The sequence below is a fragment of the Urocampus carinirostris genome, chromosome 15, assembly GCF_059441175.1.
Source record: "Urocampus carinirostris isolate Australia breed hairy pipefish chromosome 15, RoL_Ucar_1.0, whole genome shotgun sequence".
Classification (NCBI taxonomy): Eukaryota; Metazoa; Chordata; class Actinopteri; order Syngnathiformes; family Syngnathidae; genus Urocampus; species Urocampus carinirostris.
Genome location: NC_142363.1, coordinates 8,873,410 through 8,899,129, shown reverse-complemented (window position 1 = coordinate 8,899,129; position 25,720 = coordinate 8,873,410). Strand labels below are relative to the sequence as shown.

Here is a 25,720-nt window from a genome sequence, read left to right as displayed (position 1 = left end):
GGTAAAGCATGGTGGTGGCAGTGTGATGGTCTGGGGGTGCTTTGCTTCGTCATAACCAGGACAACTTGCTGTGGTTGACGGAATGATGAATTCTGGTGTTTACCACAAGACCCTGCAGGATAACACACTGCCATTAGTGCGTGCCTTCAATCCAGAGCCAGCCCAAGGCATAAGCGAGCTAAGCGGCTGCTTAGGGGGCCACAACCAACCACTAGGGCCCCCCAAGAGTGGTCAACTTTATTGGTGCCAACAGTGTCCCCATTGTCACTTTGTGTGTCCACTCAAAAATATTTCTACAGAAATACACCAAAAATACTACACAAAAACTACCAAACTTAATATCAAATATAGCGATTATAAACAGGGATTTCATATATTATTTTGCTTTCATTCTGAAAATAAAAAAGAGTATGGAATTACTACAAAAATACTACTAGAGTAATAATATATTACAAAATACTACCACAGAATTACTTATTCTAAAATATTACAAAAAGACAGTAATATTACAAAAATACTAAGATATTACAAAAATACTACTTTGGAAATACTACAGAGTACTACTAAAAAGTGTTTTGGAAATACATCAATTATACTTCTACTGAAATACTAAAAAATATAAATACACAATACAATGATATAAAAAACTACTAGAGAATAATTACTACAAATATACTACCACAAGAGGTTTACAACAGAAATACTGAAAATTACACCTACAGCAATACTACAAAAACAATTTCCTATGGAAATATCACAAAAATACTACAAAAATAAAACTACAGTAACACTGTACTACAAAAATACTACATACATACTACAGATATACAACAAACATTCTTATATGAAAAAACTACAAAATACGACAGAGATAGTAAAAAAATACTAAAAAAATAATACTACAGTAATACTACAAAATCACTATAATCATAAATCTACTGTAATAATACAAAAATCCTACAAAAATACTACATATACAGAACAAAAAAACTAATTTCGAAATACAACAGAAGTACTACATAAATACTAAAAAAATACTACACAATAACTGCAAAACTAAATATCAAATCTAGTGCTCAAAACAGGGACCTCATATATTATTTTGCTTTCATTCTGAAAATAAAAAAGTTTTAGAATTACTACAAAAATAGTACCACAGTCATACTATTGACAAAATACTACTCGAGAATTATTTACTCCAAAAATACAAAAAAAAAAAAAAGACAACTACAGTAATATTACAAAAATACGAAAGAAATATGACGGATATACTATAATGGAAATACTACAAAAAAGCTACAAAAATACTACTAAAATTCTGCTTCGGAAATTAATCAATTATACTTCTATTGAAAATACCAATATATAATACTGTAATGTAAAAAACTACTAGAGAAATATTACAACAAAATACTACTACAAGAGGTTACAACCCAATCACTGTAAATTACACCTATAGCGATACTACAAAAATGCTCCTTGGAAATATCACAAAAAGACTAAAAAATAAAACTATAGTAACACTGTACTCAAGAAATACTACACAAATAGTACAGATATACAACAAACTTTCTTTTATGGGAATACAGTACAGCAAAATAAAATAGAGATAGTAAAAAATACTAAAGTAAATAATACTACAGTTAGACTCCAAAAGTACTATAATCATAACTCTGCTGTAATAATACAAAAATACTATGAAAATGCTACAGATATATAACAAAAATCTACTTTGGAAATATAACAAAGTACTACAGAAATAATAAAAAAAATACGACTATGGAAATACTACATAAAAATTACTTCAGAATTACTACAAAAATAGTACAAAAATAAAACAACAGTGACACTACAAAAAACTAAAGAACTTCAAGAAAAATCCAATTTAAAAAATGAAATTAAAAAAAACTTTAAAAAAAATACCTACAGTGATACTTAAAAACTACATAACAAATGAAATGCTTAAAACGGGGACCTAATTGTGATCGTTTCAAAACCATTTTGATGAAACGACTCTTTTGCCCACCCCTAGAGTAGAACATGGAAATAGTTCTAGTAGGTATGCAAATGAACAAGTAATAGGGTCCCTCAATCGAATTTTGCTTAGGGCCCCATGAAGGCTCGGTCCTGCTTCAAACTCAGGCGCTCTTGGATCCTGTTGCAGGACAACGATCTGAAACACACCAGCAAGTCCACCTCTGAATGGCTCAAAAAACAAAACAAAATGAAGGCTCTGGAGTGGCCAATTTAAAGTCCGTATTCAAATCCAATTGAGACGCGCTGGTGTGACCTTAGATAGCCAGTTCATGCTAGAAAACCCTCCAATATGGCAGGTTTGAAACAAATTTGCAAAGAAGAGTGGGTCAAAAGCCATCTACAGTGCGGTGAACGTCTCATTACAAAAATGGTAAACGTTTGATTTCTGTTATCACTGCCAGAAGTGGCCAAACTCTCTGGCGAATCCAAGATAGAATAATTTAAATAAGCAAACATGACAAATAATCTTTCTTATTTCAAAGAGTATTTATTAGAATAACCCCCCCATGAAAATACCTATTTAATTTTTAAAAATGGTACAAAAATACATAGCTAATTTAAAAAAAAAAGAGTTCATTTTGTTAAAAAGAAATTCACACAGAAATTGTAAAAATATACAGTAATACTAAAACTATAGGTACTGCAAGTGTCCAGCAGGTAGCACTGATGTACCACAAATAACCAGACAAAAGTGAGGATGCTCGAAGGAAAATGCGTATTTCATGGGTTTCTATAAACTAGCACTAGTTAACTTTGAAAGATTCGTAGAATTTAGTAAAACTATGTCTGGCAAAACATTAAACAATATAACGTTGTTACTTTTTGTGACCTGTGATCCAAAGCATGATTTACCCTCCCCAGTATTGCAGTGGATTTGGATATTTTTTTTCCGACATAATTTTTTATGTAGCATTAAAACTATTATCCTCGTTCTAAACTTTATGTAACTTTTAATTCTATATTCTAGCTGAAAGTGACTGTTGTTTAAGTCCCACAGGAAAGCGTTTTATATGTGTATCGTATACACTCACATTGAAGCCAACCCCCTAAAATTGCTTAAAAATAGCCACATAATAAAAAGAAAACATAGAAGAAAACGTGTAGTGTGAGCTAACCGATGGAAGTGGTGAACTTCTCATATTTCTTGGCTTTAGCAATCTTGAGAGCTAACAAACTAATACCGCCGAGACACTCCATATCCGTTTTGTATTTCGTCTTCAAACCACTCAATGATATTGTCACGGTTGCCCCGGCAACCAATTTGCCCCGCCCGTGTGTCATGATTGCCATGGCGCCCAATTGGCCCTTCGTGTGTGGCGCCAGCTGCAGCTTGTAGACAGATTGGCTCCCTGTCAGTATTTAAACTCTGTCCTGTCAGTCCCCTTTTGTCGGTCCGTCTGCAAATCTCCGTTTTTACACGGCAAACCTTTTTTTTGCCTGTCCTGTGTTTTTGCTCCTGTTTTTCTCCCGCTACGATCTGTTTGATCTCAAGCACGTCTGCTCTCCCGTCCCGAATTACGACCTGTTTTGCTCTCGACCACGTCTGTTCTCCCGTCCCGAATAACGACCCATTTTCTGATATGGACCACGTTTTTGCTCTTCTATCCTGGCTACTGATCCGTTTTTTTCCGTTCCCGACACCGCCATCGCTAGCCACGTAAATCCCACTTCCGCGTTCAGAGCTATCTGCTCCCCGCGACCAGCGATCACAAGATCATGTGTGCACTCCTTTCTCTTCTTCCCAATAAAACTGTGAGAAACATTATGCGAGTGGGTCCTGTCTCTGTTCTGGTCTTGACAGATATGCTTCTCCATTTTTTTCTATCCAGGCATGGTACATTGCAAACACAATTTTCCAAATAAAAAGACAAAAATTCAGCTCCCTTACTGTAAATTATGTGCTCACGTTTGCCCCATTGATTTTGTTGTTCCTGTATAGACCATGCCCCCTTCCCACGTGCTGCCTACCAATAACTACTGGTGACACCCAAGCAAATACTGTATTCATATAGAAACTGAGTCCCTGATTACAGTATTTCATTTTATAGTTTTAAATACAACCTGTTTATGCTAAGAAACATTAAAGTTAGGCGGCACGGTGGACGAGTGGTCAGCGCAAGAGCGGCGCAGTTTTGAAGTCATGGAATCAAATCCAGCTACCAGCCTTCCTGTGCGGAGTTTGCATGTTCCCCCCGTGCTTGCGTTTCCTCCAGGCACTCCAGTTTCCTCCCATATTCCTAAAACATGCACGTCAGGTTAATTTGCCGGTCCAAATTGTCCCTAGGTGTGAATGAGTAGGTGAGTTGTCTGTCTCTGTGTGCCCTGCGACTGTCTGGACCTGTTCAACTGCCTGAAGAAGGCTGGGATAGACTATTACACCCGCGACCAGACTGAGGATAAGCAGTGCAGATAATGAACTGATGGATGGACATTAAAGTCAAGCAACTGGAATCCCTGCGATAAACAACAAAATATCAATTTAAAATATGTATTGAGTTTTCAGAGCAGCAACAAATAAACTACATAAAACAAAAATAACAGTTATAAAAAAAACTCCACCTTGAAAAATAAAAATATTCGCAAATGTAGAAAAAGAAGATAAAATATAAGGCAATATTAACCTTTTATAAACGCAACAAATTAACATCAACAACATCAAATCCGTATTGACCAATCACAAGGGGAAACAAGTGTCTAGAAGGAAAGCAGGCTGTCTATTGTTTTAAATATTGAAACCTGATACAAACTGCTCCTGGATGTTTTCTTGGTTATGTTTAACGTGCTGTGTAAACATTTCTTGGGGGTAATAATTGTTATTCTTTGTTTTCGTCATTACTGGATGAGGTTTCAAGGTTTCAATCAATGTCTTGAAAGATGGTGCCTCACACACAAAATTCAGCACCAGCTTGTCAAGTGTTGCTTGACAGCAACGACTGTGATTTAGGCATTTTTAAAAGGAGTATCATTTGGAGAGGAGTACTTGCGCTCTCTGTGGGACTGTTGAACATCTATGTACTGTACTCCGACAATTTGCTTTGGTGATCCTTCTGTGGATTAAAAAATAGTGTCACCTGGTGGTTGTTTGGGTCACTGGTCAAATCCAAATAAAAGAAACGTGACGGAGATAGCGTAGGTCTGACAAAATAAATGTGCCTTAGCAGAGACAGACAGACGTGTTCTTACGTGGAGGGGATTTAAGTAACAGGTTCATTGTAGCGGAGTGAGAGGGCAGTTTCTTCCTTTCAAATCTACTCCTGTAAAAGTAATAAGGAAAATGATTTAAGAATATTACTAGAAGTACAAAGTGTCCCAAAACTCAGTCAAGTACCGGAGTAAATGTAACTTGTTACTGCCAATCCCTGGGTGTGGTGCTTGTAAAATAAAACGATACCGGAAGGTTAAAAAATCAATACTCATGGTGGAAGCAAGTAAAACTTTGCAAGCACCAATTTGGAAAAAAACAAAAGGATTGCTATTCTGCAACTTGATGGTAACCAGTTCAGGGTGTCCCCTGCCCACTGCCAGAAGATGGCAGGGATGGGCTCTGGCACCCCCGCGACCCTAGTGGGGATAAGTGGCGCGGATAATGGATGGGTGGATTGAAGGATTGCTTTTGTAATTGCATATGTACTAGTACCACTCAAGAATATGACACTTAACAGACTCGATTCATCGAAGTATGAAAAACATACATTGAGCTCATTCATAGAGTTAATAGACAATCCAACAATGTTTTTGCAGGTTTGTGAATTAATTCAGATTTGTGAACCTTTGGATGCATGTGCACTTTGCAGGCCCCAGCACTACCTGTCAGGAAGATTCCTGTGCCAACATGGGCATTTGCATTCAGCAGTGGGAGAACTACACGTGTGACTGCTCCATGACCTCCTACACTGGAACGCAATGCAACGATCGTGAGTACAATTTTTCACTCGTGTGTAAGTTACAAGTTAGTTATTTATAATTTCACAGATCATGCACATACACGTCAAGTCCACATAATGCGCTAAACTACTAAAATATTTTAAGTTTGAAGCTTGAACAAACATAAACCGCCCTACTAAAAGTGCCCCACTTAAGTGCCTATAAACACCCTCAGGGTCACAAGTAGCAACCCTTGCCAAAATCGCCAATGACAAGGAATTCCCCAAGTTTTCTTTTCCAATCAGAACGCAGGCAAGGCTTCGGTACAATAGAGTGCCAGGGTTGGATATGGAAGACAAAGAACTAGCACAGAGCCAAAAAGAGAAAAGGAAGAGTCGTATCAGGAGGGAAATCAAGACAAGTGACAGCAGCTGTCAGGAGGAAAATTGAGTGAGTGACCAAATAAGGTAGGATCGAGTGCAATAGGAGAGGGAATAAGAGAGAAAGAAAGAGAGTGAAAAAGAGACAGAGAGAGAGGGAGAGAGAGAGAAAGAGAGAAAGAGAGATTTAAGAGAGAGTGAGGGAGAAAGAGAGAGAGGGAGAAAGAGAGAGAAAGGGAGAGAGGGAGAGAGAGAGAGGGGGGAGATAAGAGAGAGAGTGAAGAGTGGCAACCCAAAGGGAAATGGCAATTGTGCCAAAAGTGCCCCCTTAAAGTGCTTCTAAACACCCCCACAGGTACAGGTAACATCTCTGGCCAAGATCGCCAATGACCAAATTTCCTTATATCCGGGCAAATCTCGTGTTTGGTAAGGCACATTGAGATTATCCAAAGGAATACATGACATAACTTTTTAGTCAAAATAAAACTTGTTAAGTTTGAAAGAAAACAAATACGTGGATTGCGTCAAGAGAACCCGAAATCCGAACAAGGTCTGGCTGAAATTATCATCTTCGACAGTTGGGTTAGAATGGGCCTGGGCTTTCGTCTCCAGAATTTACATCATTTCTTGTTCTCTGCTCAGCTGGAACCACGTACATCTTTGGCAAAGGAGGGGGCCTCATAACCTTTAAGTGGCCGGCCAACGAGAGACCGAGCACCAGGACTGATAGGCTGACTGTCGGTTTCAGTACATCGCTCAAAGACGGCATCCTAGCCAGGATTGACAGCGCTCCTGGTCTTGGGGACTATCTCATGCTGCATATTGTAAGTTCACAGCTATTTTGATCAAGCAATTGTTTCGATGATGCAAACATGCAAGAATACTGTGGTTGGGACCAGGGGTGGGCAATACCGGGAATTTTGGTGTCGATTGAATCCAGCCGTATCTATCAAAATGAATCTGATACCGCTACTGTTTACTTGAATATGTCTTTATCATTGAATAATTAAACCCTCCCCCCTCGAGTTTATGATTTCAGTAACCCGGCACAAACACCTAAGGCACTAAAATGTGTCTTTTTTTTTAGATAACTTAATTGCAAACATTAAAAATGTAAAAATAAATATTTAGAAATATTTCTATTAGAAATGTTTTAGAACACAACGAACTAAACCAAAACGCAGCAATGTGATGAAAATAAATATTGTACAAATACCTTCCATTGAGCAATATTTTTAAAATAAAGTCAGTCATACAAATTAAGTATCAAATGACCCACATTGGCTCTGTTGCCATAGAGACAACTGATTTACAGGTGTTGGTTAATGTGTTTATGTCAACATGTGGTGTTTCTGTTAGGTTCATGTCACCAACATTTTTAATAAAACGCTCTGAAATAAAAGAAGACATAGAGAATCGGTTATTTAGAATTAGTTACTTTATTAATCATCATTTTGAGAGCCCCGGAGATCGAGCTGTTACGAATCTCCTCGCTTGCTCGCTAGCTGGGCTCTGAAGAAATCTCCGAATCTCCTTCTTTTTATTATGTTTTTTGCCCTGTAATACATGCCTCTTTACTGAGGGGCGGGGATTCTATCTAACAAAGGAGACTGTATTCTAACTTTTGCTACGTAGAGTTAATCAGTCTTCTTTGGAAAGCCTGGTTTCCGGCCGATGATGGAAGGTTTCCTTTTGTTTTGGGAGAGACTTCATTTCCTTCTTCTCACGGCTCTTTGGTGAAAAACAATCTTGAGTTATGGCATGAAGAGGTCATTCTAGGTCAGGGTACATCCGTTGGTATGTGAGAACAAAACACAGTCTGTATATCAAAACACAACTCATGGCCTTGGAAAGTAATTTACAGGCTGAGAACTCTTCAAAATGGCTGAGAACACATATAACATTTTAAATATCAACTGTAGGATAAATATAATTATACAATCCTAACATTTCCCTCCTGTTTATCCAACTGGTGATATTAATACTTCATTCAACTGTCACTTCGCAATACGATTTTCAACAGAGAATTCATGAATAAAACAACAGAGGTTGCCGTCATAATCACCAGGATCTGAGTAAAAATCAGGAAAAATGCAGAGACAGGCAATCATCATCAACATTTGTGTCATTACTATTTCCACCATGTCATTTTTATGGTTAAGACAGCTGTATATGCGTTAAAATGAGCATTCTACCTGTAGATCTGCAATTCCTCCTAATACTTCCAGAGTTGTGGACAATCTTCACTGGTTTGAGATGACTGCAAACTATAATTACAGCCCCCTTTGTAGCCAGACTTCCTCTGAAAGTTTGTTGAGGAACTACAGCTCTACAGCAAGTACCCCAATGCTATTACAATGACGCAAATGAGAACGGTTACGGATAGAAATAGATAGATAGAAATAGTTATTTTAGTCGTATTTAATTACTTTCTTACAATGTGTCAAATGAACCCATATGCTTCGTCCTGCAATCTTTACTGCTGTGCCTGTGGTTAACAACACCTGGTAGGGCTCTTCCCACTTAGGTGAATGCCAGTTTTTCTTCTTTCTGCTTTTTATCAAGACCCAATCTCCTGGTTCAACTAACTGGCGTTCCTATTCTTTCGGGAGAATAGATTAGGACATCATTGGCGGCTTTGATGCTGTTTTTCATGAGCATGGCCACCGTTAGGCACCCCGACGCCTCCTGCCGTGATGATGTGTTGCTTGTAGATGAGGTGACACCATCCAGTTGTCCACATTGGACTGCACCTCTTTTCGGATGTGGCAAGCTAACTTCTTCCATGAGATAGCAGCCTCCCCAGAGCCCTGACCGCTGCCCTTGGGAAGAAAAGTTAAATTTGAAGCTCCCTGGGCTGACAGAAGTCCGTCATCTGTTCAGCAGGGGTCACCATCTCCTGTAGGGATGAGAAAAGCTAAAGAAAAGTTAAGTTTGACGCTCCCTGGACTGACAGAACTTTGTCATCTGATCAGCAGGGAAAGCTATAGATGGAAAAAAGAACAGACTTAAAAATATATTTTTTTTTTAATAGTTTATTCTATGCCTTCTTTCCCCCCTGTTGAGACTTCCATGGCTCAAAACAAATTAAAAAAACAAAACAATAAATTCATTTATAGATTTGTATATTTTCTTAAGTTGTCTTTATATTTATTATACGTGAAAATCAAAATCCCCACTATAAGTTGCCCTATCAATTTTGAGCATTCTATCCCAAAACTCCAACTCGAAGATAAACAATTTATTTTTTAAATTGTTAGTTCTAAATCTCAAATTTTGCTTTTTCACTAAATTCAGTCACTGAATCAGTTTAACCATTATCCTTGTCAGAATCGTTTACCCTGATTTGAGTGATCGAGTGTTTTCTCTTTTGCAGATTGATCATATTCAAAAAAAAAAAAATTTTGTATGCACTTTTTATTTGCATTTTCTTTTGATTTTCTATGTGCTATTTTGCTGCTGGTCATTCCCAGGATAGATTGTTAAATTAACAATTTAGCAAAAATCGTTTTTATTGTTATGATTCACTCTTTGTTTTACCTTTTGTAAAAATCATAACCTATATATTATCTTTTCAGTAAGTAAATTTGTTCAAAATAACAGTATTTTGCAAAGAAAGCAGGTAATTCACGCTCAAAGTGAATGATTTTGCCAAAAATCAAAAATACTATTCAAAAATGTTCTCAATGTGGGCGATTTTCTAATGGTGAATGGTTATTTTAATTGATTTTTCTAAATCAATTTGACAAACATTATAATTTTGTTATATTACAACATTTCTTTTGTGTAATATTTTTTCTATCCGTCCAAATTTCGTAATTTGAATCTCAAAAAAGTTATATGGAGAGCTTATTCAGAAGACAATTTTGCAGACATAACTAGGTTTTAACTTTTATTTTACTGAATGTCTCAAAACTTCCCCCCTGAGTTAAAACCTAAGTTCACTATCTATGAATACGAGTGAAATAAGACAGCATTTATAAATTTGCAAGATTAATTAAACAATCTTCCTCAGTACATTTACACTTTGTATTAACAAGACTCTATATAACTTCAGGCAGACGTATTCTTGAATGTTGTTGTCTTTCAGTCTTTTGATTTGCTTATTCCACATTACATTCACCATTTGAATGTTGCTTTTGGCCCATCAAAAATACTTTTTCAAAAATGTGTCCATGTCAAACACAAAATGACTTTATTGACTTTTCTGTCAATTCCACTGGCAACGACTGCAGGAATCTCCTGTTAGCTGTCTGAAAAGCAGCTGGGATGTGCCCCATCACCCCCTTGATTTCGTTGTTGATGAGCGCAGCTGGGATGTGCTCCAACACTCCCTTGGCCTCGCTGTTGATAAGCGGCGCAGATAATGGATGACTGATGTCTTTGTCTCTTTCAGCAAATCTCTGTCCATGACTTCTTTTTTACATGTCCTTTGGAGAGTGCACCGACTGTCAAAAAGAAAGGAAAGAGTCTTTTTGTGGAATTCACTGGCACTTAAGAGTCCCGTTAATTTATGTGCTTTTCGTACTGGGATTTTTTGTAAATTAACCGGATTATTCAAATTGTTCTCAATTTAAGTACTAGTAGACATTATCTTAGTTTAATTAATTTCTATCCATTTATTTCCCATGCAATTATTTTTAAATCAGCATGATATGTCTCGAAATCAACTAATCCGTTATTTTCATTTCTTATGAACCCCGTCAAGATTGTTCAATCTATTTCTCATTGTCTTCTAAAAATTCTCTTCCATAGAAACCGTTTCCTTTTAACTTAACCAAACCATAAGTCAGTATTTGTTACACATTTGTTTATCACTTGTCAATCGTAACACTCATTCTAAAAAAAAATTCAGTGTGTAATCAATTGTCCTCCCAATTGTCCTTTGGGCTAAACTTGTCAAAATTCCAAACCCACACACTATCTAAACATCAAAAATCTCAAAAGATCTAAAAAATCTCTAAAAATGCCAAATCTAACTTAATGTCATAACTTTTCTAATTGTATTTTCTTTTCTCTGTAATCATAATCAATCTTTTGTTATTGATTCAATATAGAGCAATACATACTTGTCACTTATGAATTATCTTGTTGAGTGTATTTATTTTGTTTTCATAATCTTTATTCCGCGCAACAATCTTTGTCTTTACGCATTAGTCTTTGTTTTAAGCAGCCCTTCGAGATCCCTTGTGATCAAGGCTATACAGATCAACATGATCTGGTCCGACTATTAATACGTTTCTTTTTTCCTTTGTTTAAAGGAAACATTTCATTCATTGACTGAAATAGCTTCAGCTACGTTATTAATGATTTCTAATCTTGAATTTTCTTTTCTGTGTTAGTTTGTCGTCATTTTCAAACTTCTTTCAAAATTTTGATTATTTTATTGAGAGTAATGTATTATTGAATACGAGAACAACTAAGGAAATAATCTTTTTCGTATTACGCCTCTTTTGAATTTGTCCATTTACGAACGAGAAGATTGACACTAAAATTATGGACCGTTTTTAGTCATCTTCATTGCTTTAATCGTCCTTGCTTTATTAGGAGCAAAACTACACGTCTTAAAGTTATTACCCTTTGCTATTCGCATTTTCAACGAAAAATGATTAGTTGTTTACTCAAATATCCTTTCTTTTTAAACTATTCTGTATAATTATCTTGTATTATACACTCAGTGTTTTCATTTTCCCGCTTACCTGTCCAAGACGCATCATTAATGCTGGGGACGCAACTTTTTTTCCTTTAAATTGTCATTATCATTTAGTTTACTCTTTGACAAAGATTTAACGCATTACAAACCTTATCGTTATTTTGTATGAGTTTTTATTTTCCTGCACGCCGATCTTCGCTAATGAGATCTCGTCGCTTCGAGATTACGTCATTGTTGTTGGTAATTCTTGTCGAGCGAAGGTCAGTCTTTTTATTAGACAAACGGCTTTTTTCCTTGTTCAATTCATCAAAGAGAGCTTGCTTTCAAACGGCTCATTTGCTTTGATGATTGATATCACGAATTATGTTGTACTAAGATGTTAAAGAAAAGTACAGTAAGTAGAAAAATGGAAAAAGACAAGCCTGTTATTCGCAATTACCATCAACAAATGCAGAAAATAAATTAATAATTCGATGATCAAAACTGAATGAATACGCAGACATCTACTATTTTGTTTGTTTGTTTGTTTGTACATGATTCAAATTGAATCTTTTCTTCCGGCGCCGTCACGAATGGCAGCCACTCCAGCAGCTCCCGTGTTATTTTCGATTGTTCTCGATTGTTCTCAGCTCAGGGATGCTGCTGGAAATGTGAATTTCCCTTCGGGGATGAACAAAGTATCTATCTATCTATCTATCTATCTATATTTGTCACCGATTTATAAGTTCGATCTTTGTATCACTAAATTTCAGGGGTTCTGCCAAGATCTATAAATCTTTTAGCAAGCTAGTACACGGAATTCAAAATTCCTATCATATTATCATTATTGATAGTTCAGTTTAAAAAAAATCATTTATATCAGGGTGTCCCCTGCCCACTGCCTGATGATTGCTGGGATGGGCTCCAGCACCCCCGCAACCCTACTGAGGATAAGCGGTGCAGCTGCTAAAATGAGATGAGATATATATTATATATGTGTGTGCAGCACAGTGGCGCAGTGGCCAGCACGTGTGCCGCATTACTAAGGACCTGGGAACAGGTGTGTGTGTTCCAAGCCAGCCTGCATGCTCTCATTGTTACGGTTTACTTACCTCTTTCAAAAAACATGCATTTCAAGTGGACTGACTGGTCCAAATTGTCCCTATGTGTGAATGAGCTAGTGAATTGTCTATCTTTGTGTGCCCTGCAATTGGCTTGCAACCAGTTCAGGGTGTCCTCCAATCGCTGCTCAATGATCGCTGTGATGGATTCCAACAAGATGAGATCTACTTATCATAGTTATGGTTCATACCGGCCGAATATGAACACAAAACTTTTCTGGTTCTCACCTGTAACGCCTTTATTGTTGACATATTCCTTTAATATCATAAAAATTGGTTTTTCACTTACCATCGTTCATCCCATTCAAATATCTTCATCATCGTTAGTAATGCTACTTTTTTTCCTCACCGTTCCTCCATTTTCTCCTCAGCGGATTGTTGAGTCCAAATGAGACAAGAACCAAAATTCTGAAACTCAAAAACATCGTTAGAGCAACACTTTTGCTGTAAAATCAAACGTTTCCTTCCTTTGCAGTGTTTTCACGATAGTTCACTAATATATATATATATATATATATATATATATATATATATATATATATATATATATATATATATATATATATATATATATATATATATATATATATATATATATATATATATATATATATATTTTTTTTTTTTTTAGTCTATGATATTTCTCATTATGGCAACAAAATAGTGTAGTTTTTGTATCACTACAGTATTTTTGTAGTCGAATTTATTATTGTAATACTTTGCAATTCTCTCATTTCTTGTTCTAAAGCAAAACAATATGTTATGTCTATGTTCATTTGCCTTCAAATAGATTTTCATCCTTTATATAATTTTCTTTTATTTTTATAGCTTATCTATAAAATTACTGTCACATGTTTTGACTATTTTTCACCAAATGCATATTACACAAATCTCAACTGTATGTAACATCTTACATGCAAATATTTCTGTGTAAATATTGTATCAACTATAACTATAACCTTATCTTCTCCTTAATTTAGTGTCCACTTAATTCCTGCGTCCTCATATTCACCTCTTTTTTTTTTATTATTCACAGCTTGCTCGGTGTCACGTGTGAATCCCCCTTCTAGATTTAAAACCATTATTCAACCCAGAAAAATAACTCCCTTTTCTCTTCTTTCACTCCTATCACGTCATCCCTTTTTAATTAATCACTGCCAAGGCCGTGCTATGACCCATGATCTGACCTACTCAGGATTAATCAGTTTCTCGTTATCTATATCTATTTTTTACTCTGTCAATAAGGGGGTCCACTTGGCCTTTTAGCCATTGAGAATCGGGCGGTAAAACCCTACCCTCTTCACCTATAGGTGCCAGTGACCGTACTTGTGGTGAGGGGGAAAGTATTTTGCCTAGTTCTCCTGACATGCTATGTGACCAGGCTCCGGCTTCTCCTCGGAAGCGGGTAAATGGCCTGGGGGGTATTAGCGCATGTGAATGTTATGGCCCTGTATATTCGTTATCCTCCTTTTTAGGATACATTACGGTATTTCCACAAAGGTAATGCCATAAATCGCAAATGGTTTGCATCTAAACAACGCATTTCAAGTCAATGAAGATCTTCAAAGGCACTCTATAATGTGCTCCACTCTACCCATTTACTTACTCTAGATTTAAAACAGTTCAATGTTGAAAAAGTAAGGTTTTTTTTTCCAATCTATTGTATTAAGGTTAGTCTCACTTAATTTTCACCAAATTATCTCTCTTAATATTTAATTAACTTTCCCCTTTATGTTTCTCTCTTTTTTTTTTCTTTTTTTTTTTCTTTAAACCAATTAAATCTACTATTTTAGCTTCACCTATTTAATGTGAAAATGGCATCTATTTATTTATGAGTTATCTTACTCATTTGAATTTCACTCAATCCATTTTTTCCATTTTAATTGAAAGAGAAAAAAAAAGTATTTATAAACAATTTTTTCAATATTTTTTGGTATAAAAATGCCCTTATCTCAAATTAGTGTATTTCAATTCACTCAATTAGATTTTTCCTATTCTTCCCAGTCCTTTTTTTACCAATTTTTGAACTGAAAACAGGAATATTTTATCTTTTTCGGTATTATTCTGGCATTATTTTGATTTAACGCATCTAAATAGCTCATTTATATTTTTCCCAAATTTCTCACTTTTATCCAGTAACACAGAGGCTCGATTGCGGTCGGGTCTTCCCTATAAATGACTCTTCACCTATGAGTTCATCGAGTATTTATTATTATTATTATTATTATTTTTTATATAAATACAATTGCCCAGGGGCAACTTTATATTTCATTCGCTCTTTCTCAATCACACAGACGTCTTGTTTTTTATCGTGATCACGCTCTTACATCGCTTGTTCTTATTTTTTTTTCTTTCCACTTATTTTCAGTTGACAGAGGACTCCGCACATCCTTGTGAAATTTAACTAACTTTAAAGCGCTGGGTTAGGGGAGTCCACGCCTCCCGCGGAATTTTAACTGTCTGAAAACTATTTACCTGATAGAGTCTAGAATTGTCAGGGTTTTTCTGTTAAGAATCTGCCCACCGTAATTTTTCCTTTTCAACGGAGGATTCTTTAATCTTTGTCTCTGTTAAGATTTTCCTTTTCTACAGAGGATTCTTAATCTTTTCGACGGAGGATCCTTAAACCTTAAGAATCTAACCCCCGCGCTCGCGAGTCAATTTACTTTTACCGGTATGCACACAATGTTATGAATAAATTTTACTCACGATTCTCTAAGTCCTTGGCTTTCCGTCAACCGTCAGATCCCAGCCCGCGAGGGAAGGTCCAGTCCCGGAAAAAGGGTCTTTATGCTGTGGCCACAGTCTTTCCTGGATTTTCCTCTCGCGTCCTGGAATCATCTGGTATCTTGGAATCCGGCTTCGAAGGACCAATTAAATGTTAGGTTCATGTCACCAACATTTTTAATAAAACGCTCTGAAATAAAAGAAGACATAGAGAATCGGTTATTTAGAATTAGTTACTTTATTAATCATCATTTTGAGAGCCCCGGAGATCGAGCTGTTACGAATCTCCTCGCTTGCTCGCTAGCTGGGCTCTGAAGAAATCTCCAAATCTCCTTCTTTTTATTATGTTTTTTGCCCTGTAATACATGCCTCTTTACTGAGGGGCGGGGATTCTATCTAACAAAGGAGACTGTATTCTAACTTTTGCTACGTAGAGTTAATCAGTCTTCTTTGGAAAGCCTGGTTTCCGGCCGATGATGGAAGGTTTCCTTTTGTTTTGGGAGAGACTTCATTTCCTTCTTCTCACGGCTCTTTGGTGAAAAACAATCTTGAGTTATGGCATGAAGAGGTCATTCTAGGTCAGGGTACATCCATTGGTATGTGAGAACAAAACACAGTCTGTATATCAAAACACAACTCATGGCCTTGGAAAGTAATTTACAGGCTGAGAACTCTTCAAAATGGCTGAGAACACATATAACATTTTAAATATCAACTGTAGGATAAATATAATTATACAATCCTAACAGTTTCCACAGTAGCAGACCACCATACCACACAAAAAACAAATGGCATTGTCCTTTTCTGAGGTTGAAAAAAAGTCTGCACCGCACTGAGCTTCCTATTTGCCTGTAATTTTTAGTTTCTGGTACGGGTGTGAGTGTAGATTTGGCTCACTCTTCTGCCTGGCAGGCAAAATGCAGCAGCAGGCCAGGTAGGGTGACAAAATCTTCATCGACGCTTATTTTAAGCTAACAAGGCCTCCAGGTAGATTACTGACCCTGGAAATGTTATGTTAAATGCATATATATGAACACACTTCTGGAAGCAGTGCAACCAGGGAAAAACAATGAAAGGAAGCTGAGAGACAATTTGGAATTCTTTATAAGTACATGATTAGGTTTTTTTAGGCTAGGAGAGAAGGTCTTGCAGGCTTTTATGGCCCACCACTGTCTTCTGAGGACATTGTTAACCAGAAATCACTTCTCACACAGTGATTAAATCTTGGTGTAGTCTGCCTTTCAGCTGCAATACTGTAAAATAGAAAAATGCAAACAAATAAGTACAGTTATAACTTTAGCTCACGAGTGGCTAAACCATCCATCCATCCATCACTGCAGTACTTATCCTCTGTAGGGTCACGGGTTGCTGGGGCCCATCCCAGCCATCTTCAGGCAGTGGGCAGGGCACACCCTGAACCGTTTGCATACCAGTCACAGGGCACACAGAGACAGACAACTCACTCGCTCATTCACACCTAGGGCTAATTTGGACCGGCCAATTAACCTCACATGTAGGTTTTTAGGATTGTGGGAGGAAACCAGAGTGCCCGGACAAAACCTGGGCAAGCACTGGGGGAACATGCAAACTCCGCACAGGAAGGATGGTAGCTGAATTTGATCCCATGATCGCGGATGCGCTTACCACTCAGCCTTAGTTTCGCCCCTGGCAAACCAAGGGCTTATCAATTATTTCCTGTTACGCCCCCAAAAGAAGAAGAAATCCTCTTGTACTCTCCAAGATATAGTATATCTTTTTTTTTGAGTGATGCAATAATATCGGTGGGGACAAAAACAATTGGTTGGTATTGGCGTTAACGCCTCACCACCATCCATGCCATATCTAAGCCTCTTGGCGTATTTTCACTGGAAACAAACTCAAGTGCCTCATCAGCATGATTGAGTTTTAATGTCCTAGAAACAGCTTAATTTATTGGGCTTTGTGCTGTCCACTGCCAACATTTTTAACATTCATAACAGCAAGTCTCCCCTCGTGGTTGCGGTGAAGTGCGATGTAGGCTTCGTCTAACTACCTTGTCTTACATTTTGGTAGGGGACTTTTGTTTGTTTCTTTACCCCTTCTTTCTTTGCCTGTCTCCACATCCGTGTCAAATCTATTTTTAATGGAGTCACTTGAGGGTCTGCTCCACTTTGTGTCACACTCCATACTCATTGCTTATACTCAGTGATACATGAACTGTGTGGAGGCTAAATGTAAACAAAACACTCTTCCAATGAGAACGACACTGTGCCCTAGTGTAGTCGAGGTGCAATTGTACTTTCTTCTTGGAAAATTAAGCTAAAAAGTCCTCCAAAGTGAAGAGTATCTGTGCCCCCACTGGACCTTTCCCATTATTTGAGAACCACTGGTTGTAATGCGGCCATTGTTGTCTCCTTTCTAGCAACAAGGCAAGATCGGTGTGACTTTTAACATCGGGACGGTTGATATCATCGTCCAGGAGGGCAGCACTCCGGTCAACGATGGCAAGTATCACGTGGTTCGCTTCACCAGGAATGGAGGCAATGCCACACTGCAGGTGGATAATTGGTCCATCAATGAGCACTTCCCAACAGGTACCACAACTCAAACCTCATTGATACAACAACGTTTTTGTTAAAAGTATTCAAAATGTTATTGCTGTTTCTCTATCATATCATAGGAATATTTTATATCAATTTACTTTATGATTTGGTATCCATTTCATTTTGGATCCTAACCTTTTTTCACTTTACAATTTTTAACTTTTTAACTTCGTTTTTTTTTTAGTTTTTGTATTTTCAATGTGTTGTTGATGTTAATGGTGTAGGAAAGTAATAGTATAAATTACTTGTGATCGAATGCTTGTGTCCTTTTGGGGTTTCATTGACAACTACATAGGGACATACATTTTTTGTTGGGAAATAATTGAATGTTCTGTATTCCAAAAAGGATTATTGGTAAATTACATATTATTTTGTCTAGCGTATAATACAGTGGTCGGCAACAGCCGGGCCACTTACCGGTATTTGGTACCGGGCCGAAGATAAAGAAAAGAAAAAGCTGTAATTTTTTTCTTATGCAGTATTGATTCGTGAATGTACGCAGGTTTTCCACCTAAAGAACTCAGAAATTGGGTGCGCATTTAACCAACGTTTTACAGAAGTATATCACTGAAATTGATCAACGATTGATCAGTCGGCAAATATTGCTGACCTCATTTGCTCAGCACTGGATGTGTCAAGGTTAAAATTTAAGATTGTATTAGGATGAAGAAAACAACACACTCTGAGTCTAAGCTTTAGGTTTTTATAGCCCTTCCATCGGAGGCGTGTGCTTCCAAAATGGGCTCAGGAAGGAAAAAAGCTCTGCCTATGAATAGAGGCTCATTTATAGGAAAGCACAGGCATAGAACAACACATCTGATCGGCTTAAGTTAGGTCTTATGAATACAAGAAAAAAATCTGATTGGTTTAGAAAGAGAACACATGTTTAAATAGAGCGAATAATACTGGTCGCTCGATGGCGTGTGACCATAATAAATGAGCAATAAGAATAGTGAAACTTTGTAACATAAATGATAAAATGCGTCTGTAAGGAGGAATGTAGGAAGGGAGGCAAGCTCATAAGCGGGTTTCCCCGGCACTAAAGTGAGGGCCATCTTGATTAATAGTTAGCGGGCCCCAAGAGGAAACAGTTGTGAGCTCTTCCCAGCACCAGAACGAAGGCCATCTTTATTAATAATTAGCAGGCCCCAGAAGGGCAACAATTGTTGCAAGACTACAAACAGCACCTGGATATAATATTTGGCTTTGTTAAGGTACTTTTGAGGATAACGTCATACAATGGCACATTCAAAATATAATAAAACAATAATTTCCCTCACAGGATGCAACACAGTTCATTCAAAATCTTGCATTAGCAACTACACCAATTCAGTTGGTGAAAAGAATTTGTTCGGGAAAAATCCCGAAAATCCAAACAAAAACCATAACCACTAGAACATGGAAATCTCATTAGCCGTACCGCTTATCCTCAGTAGGGTCGCGGGGGGCTGGAGCCCATCCCAGCAATCATCGGAGAGTGGGCAGGGGACACCCTGAACTGGTTGCCAGCCAATCGCAGGGCACACAGGGACAGACAACTCATTCGCTCATTCACACCTAGGGACAATTTGGACCGGCCAATTCACCTGAAATGCATGTCTTTGGAATGTGGGAGGAAACCGGAGTGCCCGGAGGAAACCCACGCAAGCACGGGGAGAACATACAAACTCCGCACAGAAAGTCTGGAGCTGGATTTGAACCCACGACAGGTTCCCATGACATGAACTGTGCCGCACAAGCGCTAACCACTGCGCCGCCGTGCTGCCCAACATGGAAATAACTTATTGTTTCCATTTTGTTTCCATTTATTCATCTCAGAGTAAGCTGTGCACCACCAAGATTAAGAGTCGTTCCTTAACCCGCTAAAAGAAATAAAAAAAAGAATAAAAAAGAACATTTTGAAAAATATATATAACGGTTGAATTGCTTGACTTGAAACCAGATTTGCTGTAGTTCTTTTCGGGTTTTGCAGTTTGAGTTCAACTTGTCATACAGTAATAGTCTTTATGAGTATTCCCCTCAATAAAAATACATGTAGATTTAAATATTTGCATTCTACATTTGAAACATATGCATGTTGTTATACAGTAAATTGTCACATCGACCGTATATTATTTTTTGTTGTAATCACAACATCAATGAAATTAAATCTGTGAATATTTTTTATTTTTTTATTTTTAGGGAACAGTGACATTGAACGCTTACAAATGGCAAATAAGAAAATTCCTTTCAAATACTCCAGGCCAGTAGAAGAATGGCTACAAGAAAAAGGTAAATCTTCATGATATAGTAACTGTAATGATATAGACTTGTTTGATAGAATCTGTAGATCACACCTGTGAAACATACATTTCGCGTCACGGATCTGGCTCGTTATAAATTTCTGATTGTGTCAAAAAATAAGCAACTTGCTGGGTCATTTGTTTTAATACTTGTGATTTTTATTAATGCAAACTAAATGGTCTCTCTGGCCGCTAGAGGGCAGAGTTCAGTTCATATAGCGTGGTGAGTTGGTTCAGGTGTAAAACTGAAAATACTCAGCCATTAGAAAAAAAACAGTTAAAACATTCCATTCCAAACACGAAAATACAGTGGGACCTCGGTTATCGCAGTTAATGGGGACCAAAACCACCCGCGAAAAGTGAAAATCTGCGAAGTAGCGGCGCCCCTTCAAAAATGCTTAAAACAAAAACAAAAAATACTGTTTTTGTTTTTTGTGTTATTTTATTCTATTATTATTATTTTTTTAGACCTGCGAAGCTCTGAACCCGCGAACGTGGAACCACGAAGTAGCGACACCCCTTAAAAAATGCTTAAAGCAAAACCAAAAAATGTTTTTTTTGTTTTTTGTGTTATTTTATTCTATTATTATTATTTTTTTAGACCTGCAAAGCTCTGAACCCGCAAACGTGGAACCACAAAGTAGCGACGCCCCTTCAAAAATGCTAATAAATAAATAAATAAATAAATAAATATATTTTTAATTATTTTATTTCATTATTAATATTTTTTAGACCCGCGAAGCTCTGAACCCGCGAACGTCGAACCGCGAAGTAGCGAGGTCCCACTGTATATGTCACTATTGTTTGTGAATACATTTGTTATTTAGAGAAGATCCCTTGTCATCCATCATTATAATATGTGGGGTAGGTTACCAATGAAGGCTAATGATCTATTACAATACTGAAAAACATATCTAAAAATTTGGTGTTTACATTCTGTAACTTATCCGGACCGTCTGAAAACAGATTCGGCCATGTTGAGCCGGCGCCAGAAGCAAACTGACTTTGAGATCCCAGCTGTAGATTCAGCTTCAACTAAGGGCCCGGTCACACAGCCGTTTGCGTCTGTATCGCGGGTAAAATTTTGCGTTTATTTTTTTGCCTGTGGTTGTCCGCGATGGAAAATGCGCAAAATTGGCCAACCCGCTGTTCATCGGTGGTATGCCTGCAAAACAGACGCTGGCGACTGTTCCGCTTCCTCATCGCGCCATTTCCGCGTCATTTTCTCGTGTGGACCACGGGTATAAAAGCTCCCGAGCCGGTGTTGTGCCCAAATCCGACTCCTACGTTATATGTACGCGGAGAAAGGCGTTTGACCGTCACACGCGTAACACGCGAATTTCACGTAATAACACCGCGATACAGGCGCAGAACATGCTATGACCATGCTCCACCCACGATGACCCGCTGAAATTTCCCGTCCTACCCATGTGTAACCACGCCCTGGCCGCGGCCAGAGCACGTCGTTCCGCGTCATTTCCGCGTCATTACCTCGTGTGCCGCCCGCGGTTAACACGTGCTCAAAGTTTTGAGCAGCTCAAAACTTTTTCGTGCGGCCAACCGCGTGTGAATTTCCGACCGCGAGTAAAGCACTGCTGTATCTCGTCTATATGGCGGTCTCAAAGCGTCCAATAGCGTCCCCCTCACAGGCAGAAATTTCTGGCCGTGATTCAGCCGCAAACGGCTGTGTGACCGGGCCCTAACTGAGGAATCACCAACCTTTTTGAAGCTAAGCTAGATACTTTTGCTACTTCTTTGTTACTGATTAGTGTCAGGGGCTACACGCTTGCTATGCATCTCTCGGAAATAACTGTTGAAAATATTAGTACTCTGTTGTTACCGTGTTTTATAGGAGGTCATAATATATATATATATATATATATATATATATATATATATATACAGGACTGTCTCAGAAAATTAGAATAATGTGATAAAGTTCTTTATTTTCTGTAATGCAGTTAAAAAAACAAAAATATCATACATTCTGGATTCATTACACATCAACTGAACTATTTCAAGCCTTTTATTATTTGAATATTGCTGATTTTGGCTTACAGCTGAAAAAAACTCAAAAATCCTATCTCAAAATATTAGAATACTTCCTCAGACCAAGTAAAAAAATAATTTTATAACAGCAAAACTAAATCAAACATTTGAAAATGTCCATTGATGCACTCAGTACTTGGTTGGGAATCCTTTTGCACGGATTACTGCATCAATCCGGCGTGGCATGGAGGCAATCAGCCTGTGACATTGCTGAGGTGTTATTGATGCCCAGGATGCTTCGATAGCGGCCTTCAGCTCATTTGCATTTGTAGGTCTGGTGTCTTTCATCTTCTTCTTAACTATACCCCACAAATTCTCGATGGGGTTCAGGTCAGGGGAATTAGCAGGCCAATCAAGGACAGTGATGCCATGGTCAGTGCACCAGTTACTGGTGGTTTTGGCACTGTGGGCAGGTGCCAGATCAGGCTGGAAAATGAAATCCTCATCTCCATAGAGCTTTTCAGCAGATGGAAGCATGTAGTGCTCTAAAATCTCTTGGTACACAGTTGCATTTACTCTGGACTTGATGAAACACAGTGGACCAACACCAGCAGCTGACATGGCTCCCCAAACCATTGCTGACTGTGGGAACTTCACACTGGATTTCAAGCAATTTGGATTTTGCTCCTCTCCAGCCTTTCTCCAGACTCTGGCGCCTTGACTTCCAAATGAAATGCAAAACTTGCTTTCGTCTGAAAGGAGGACTTTGGACCACTCTGCAACTGTCCAGTGCTTCTTCTCCATAGCCCAAGTCAGACGCTTCTTCCGTTGTCTTGAGTTCAGAAGTGGCTTGACCATGGGAATACGGCTATTGTAGCCCATTTCCCGGACACGTCTGTGAACTGTGGCTTTTGATACCTGGACTCCAGCTTCAGCCCACTGTCTTTGAAGCTCCCCCAAATTCTGGAAGCGGCTCTTCTTCACAATTTTGTTAAGGCTGCGGTCATCTCTCTTGGTTGTGCAGCGTTTCCGGCCACATTTTAAAGAATGACAATACAAAGGAAATTATTATTATTATTATTATTATTATTTTTCCCTTCCAACAGACTTTTTGTGGATATGCTTTGAAACTGCACTCTGTGAACAGCCTTCTCTTTGAGAAATCTCTTTTTGTGTCTTACCCTGCTGATGGAGGGTAACAATGATGGTCCTCTGGACAGCAGTCAGATCAGCAGTCTTCCCCATACTTGTGATTTAGTGTACTGAACCAAGCTGAGTGTTTTTAAGGCTCAGGAAACCCTCGCAAGGTGTTTCGAGTTAATTAGATGATTCAGGTGATTAGTTGAATAGCCTACTTGTATACGTTTTCATGATATTCTAATATTTTGAGATAGGATTTTTGAGTTTTCTTAAGCTGTAAGCCAAATTCAGCAAAATTAAAATAATAAAAGGCTTGAAATAGTTCAGTTGATGTGTAATGAATCCAGAATGTATGACATTTTTGTTTTTTTAATTGCATTACAGAAAATAAAGAACTTTATCACAATATTCTAATTTTCTGAGACAGTCCTGTATATATATATATATATATATATATATATATATATATATATATATATATATATATATATATATATATATATATATATATATATACAAAAGGCAGCACGAAAAGGGTTGAAAAGGCCCATTTCCTCTGGGAATTGCAAAAAGGTTGTGTCCTTTAAAATTGTTATTTTTGCACCCGTACACACAACAGATGGACATGTGTTTTTTATTAATTGCAACTCCAAAAACCCAACTCAACATACAGATCTTTACTTGCTCTAATCAAACTCCTACTGCTCCTGTAGGGCGGCAGCTGACCATTTTCAACACTCAAGCCACAGTTGCGATCGGTGGAAGTGATCGCGGGAGGCCATTCCAGGGCCAGCTGTCGGGCTTCTTCTACAATGGCCTTAAGGTGCTGAACATGGCGGCTGAGACCAACCCTAACGTTAAGATCAACGGGAGCGTGAGGCTGGTCGGGGACACCCCCGGAGGAGCGGGCTCAGCCAAATCCACTGCCGTCCCTTCCGATATGTCGACCGCCTTCGCTGAGACCACCACCCTGATGTCCACAACCACCACACGGAAACACAGGTCCTCCTCAACGGTACTGGTCAAAACACAAGCTTTTAAAACTGTACAGACTGGCTATCCGGGAAATACTTTTAATTGTGACATGTGGCCGGGCCAGACAAATTATATTCCCAGAAAACAGCCGAAACTCTCCTATTTAAAATACAGTTATTCCTAGTTTTTCACGGGGATTGGGTTCCAAACAAGCCTCATGATAGTAAAAAGCGGCAAAGTAGAAACCTTTATCTATTGATTTTATTTAATAGTCTATCATACACTGAAACCAAAGAACAAACCCTATTTATAGGCCCAAGATTTTTTTTAACAAATAATATACGGTGTTTTCGCGGGGGTCCAATTCATAAAAACTCCAGCGATAGTTAAAACCCATGAAATAGAAACATTTACCGGTATTTGTTTATTAAATATCAGTAACATATAATATATATGACTTTAACAAAATAACAACTATAGGTCTACAAATAAATACACAAAACACAAAATTGCAGTAATAATGGTTTTTATTCTCTCTTTACAATAGTATAACAAAATTGGAGGGCTTCCCCTTAGTATAAGAAAGCTAGCATCAGGTATCCTCTGGTTGAGCCAGGTGGAGATTGGTATACAACAGTAACGAAAATAGCAGTAACCTAACGAGTTGGTCATCCGTTTAATAGTAATGGATCTTTCGTTGGTGAGATATAGGCTTGGCTGGGGGGTTCGTGAAAGTAGTTACATAGACTAGCCATAGCAGTAGGCCGAGACACTCCACATCTATTTTGTCTCTGGATTTCAAACCACTCAGCGATCTCCTTCTCCATTTCCCGGTACTGTTAAAAATGTTGTATTTTTTTCTCCGGCCATAATGTAAGTGAAGCAAAAGTTCTCAACATTCAGAGGACACTATAAATATAAATTGTCAGACTAACATTAGTAACGCACCAAGTATTAATGACACTGGAGCTACCAAATTGTATTAATAACA

At 37.9% G+C, this 25,720-nt stretch overlaps 1 protein-coding gene across 1 annotated transcript in view; it reads left to right on the top strand.

Moving 5' to 3' along the window:
* LOC148351475 (neurexin-3a-like) overlaps positions 1–25,720 on the top strand; it is a 137,184-nt gene that overhangs the window by 91,461 nt on the left and 20,003 nt on the right. Inside the window, exons 14-18 of the mRNA XM_088354952.1 lie at positions 5,832–5,951; positions 6,924–7,105; positions 18,163–18,334; positions 20,525–20,614; positions 24,468–24,769. Of these exons, the coding sequence (XP_088211078.1) occupies positions 5,832–5,951; positions 6,924–7,105; positions 18,163–18,334; positions 20,525–20,614; positions 24,468–24,769 (866 nt within the window). The remainder of the gene's footprint in view (positions 1–5,831; positions 5,952–6,923; positions 7,106–18,162; positions 18,335–20,524; positions 20,615–24,467; positions 24,770–25,720) is intronic.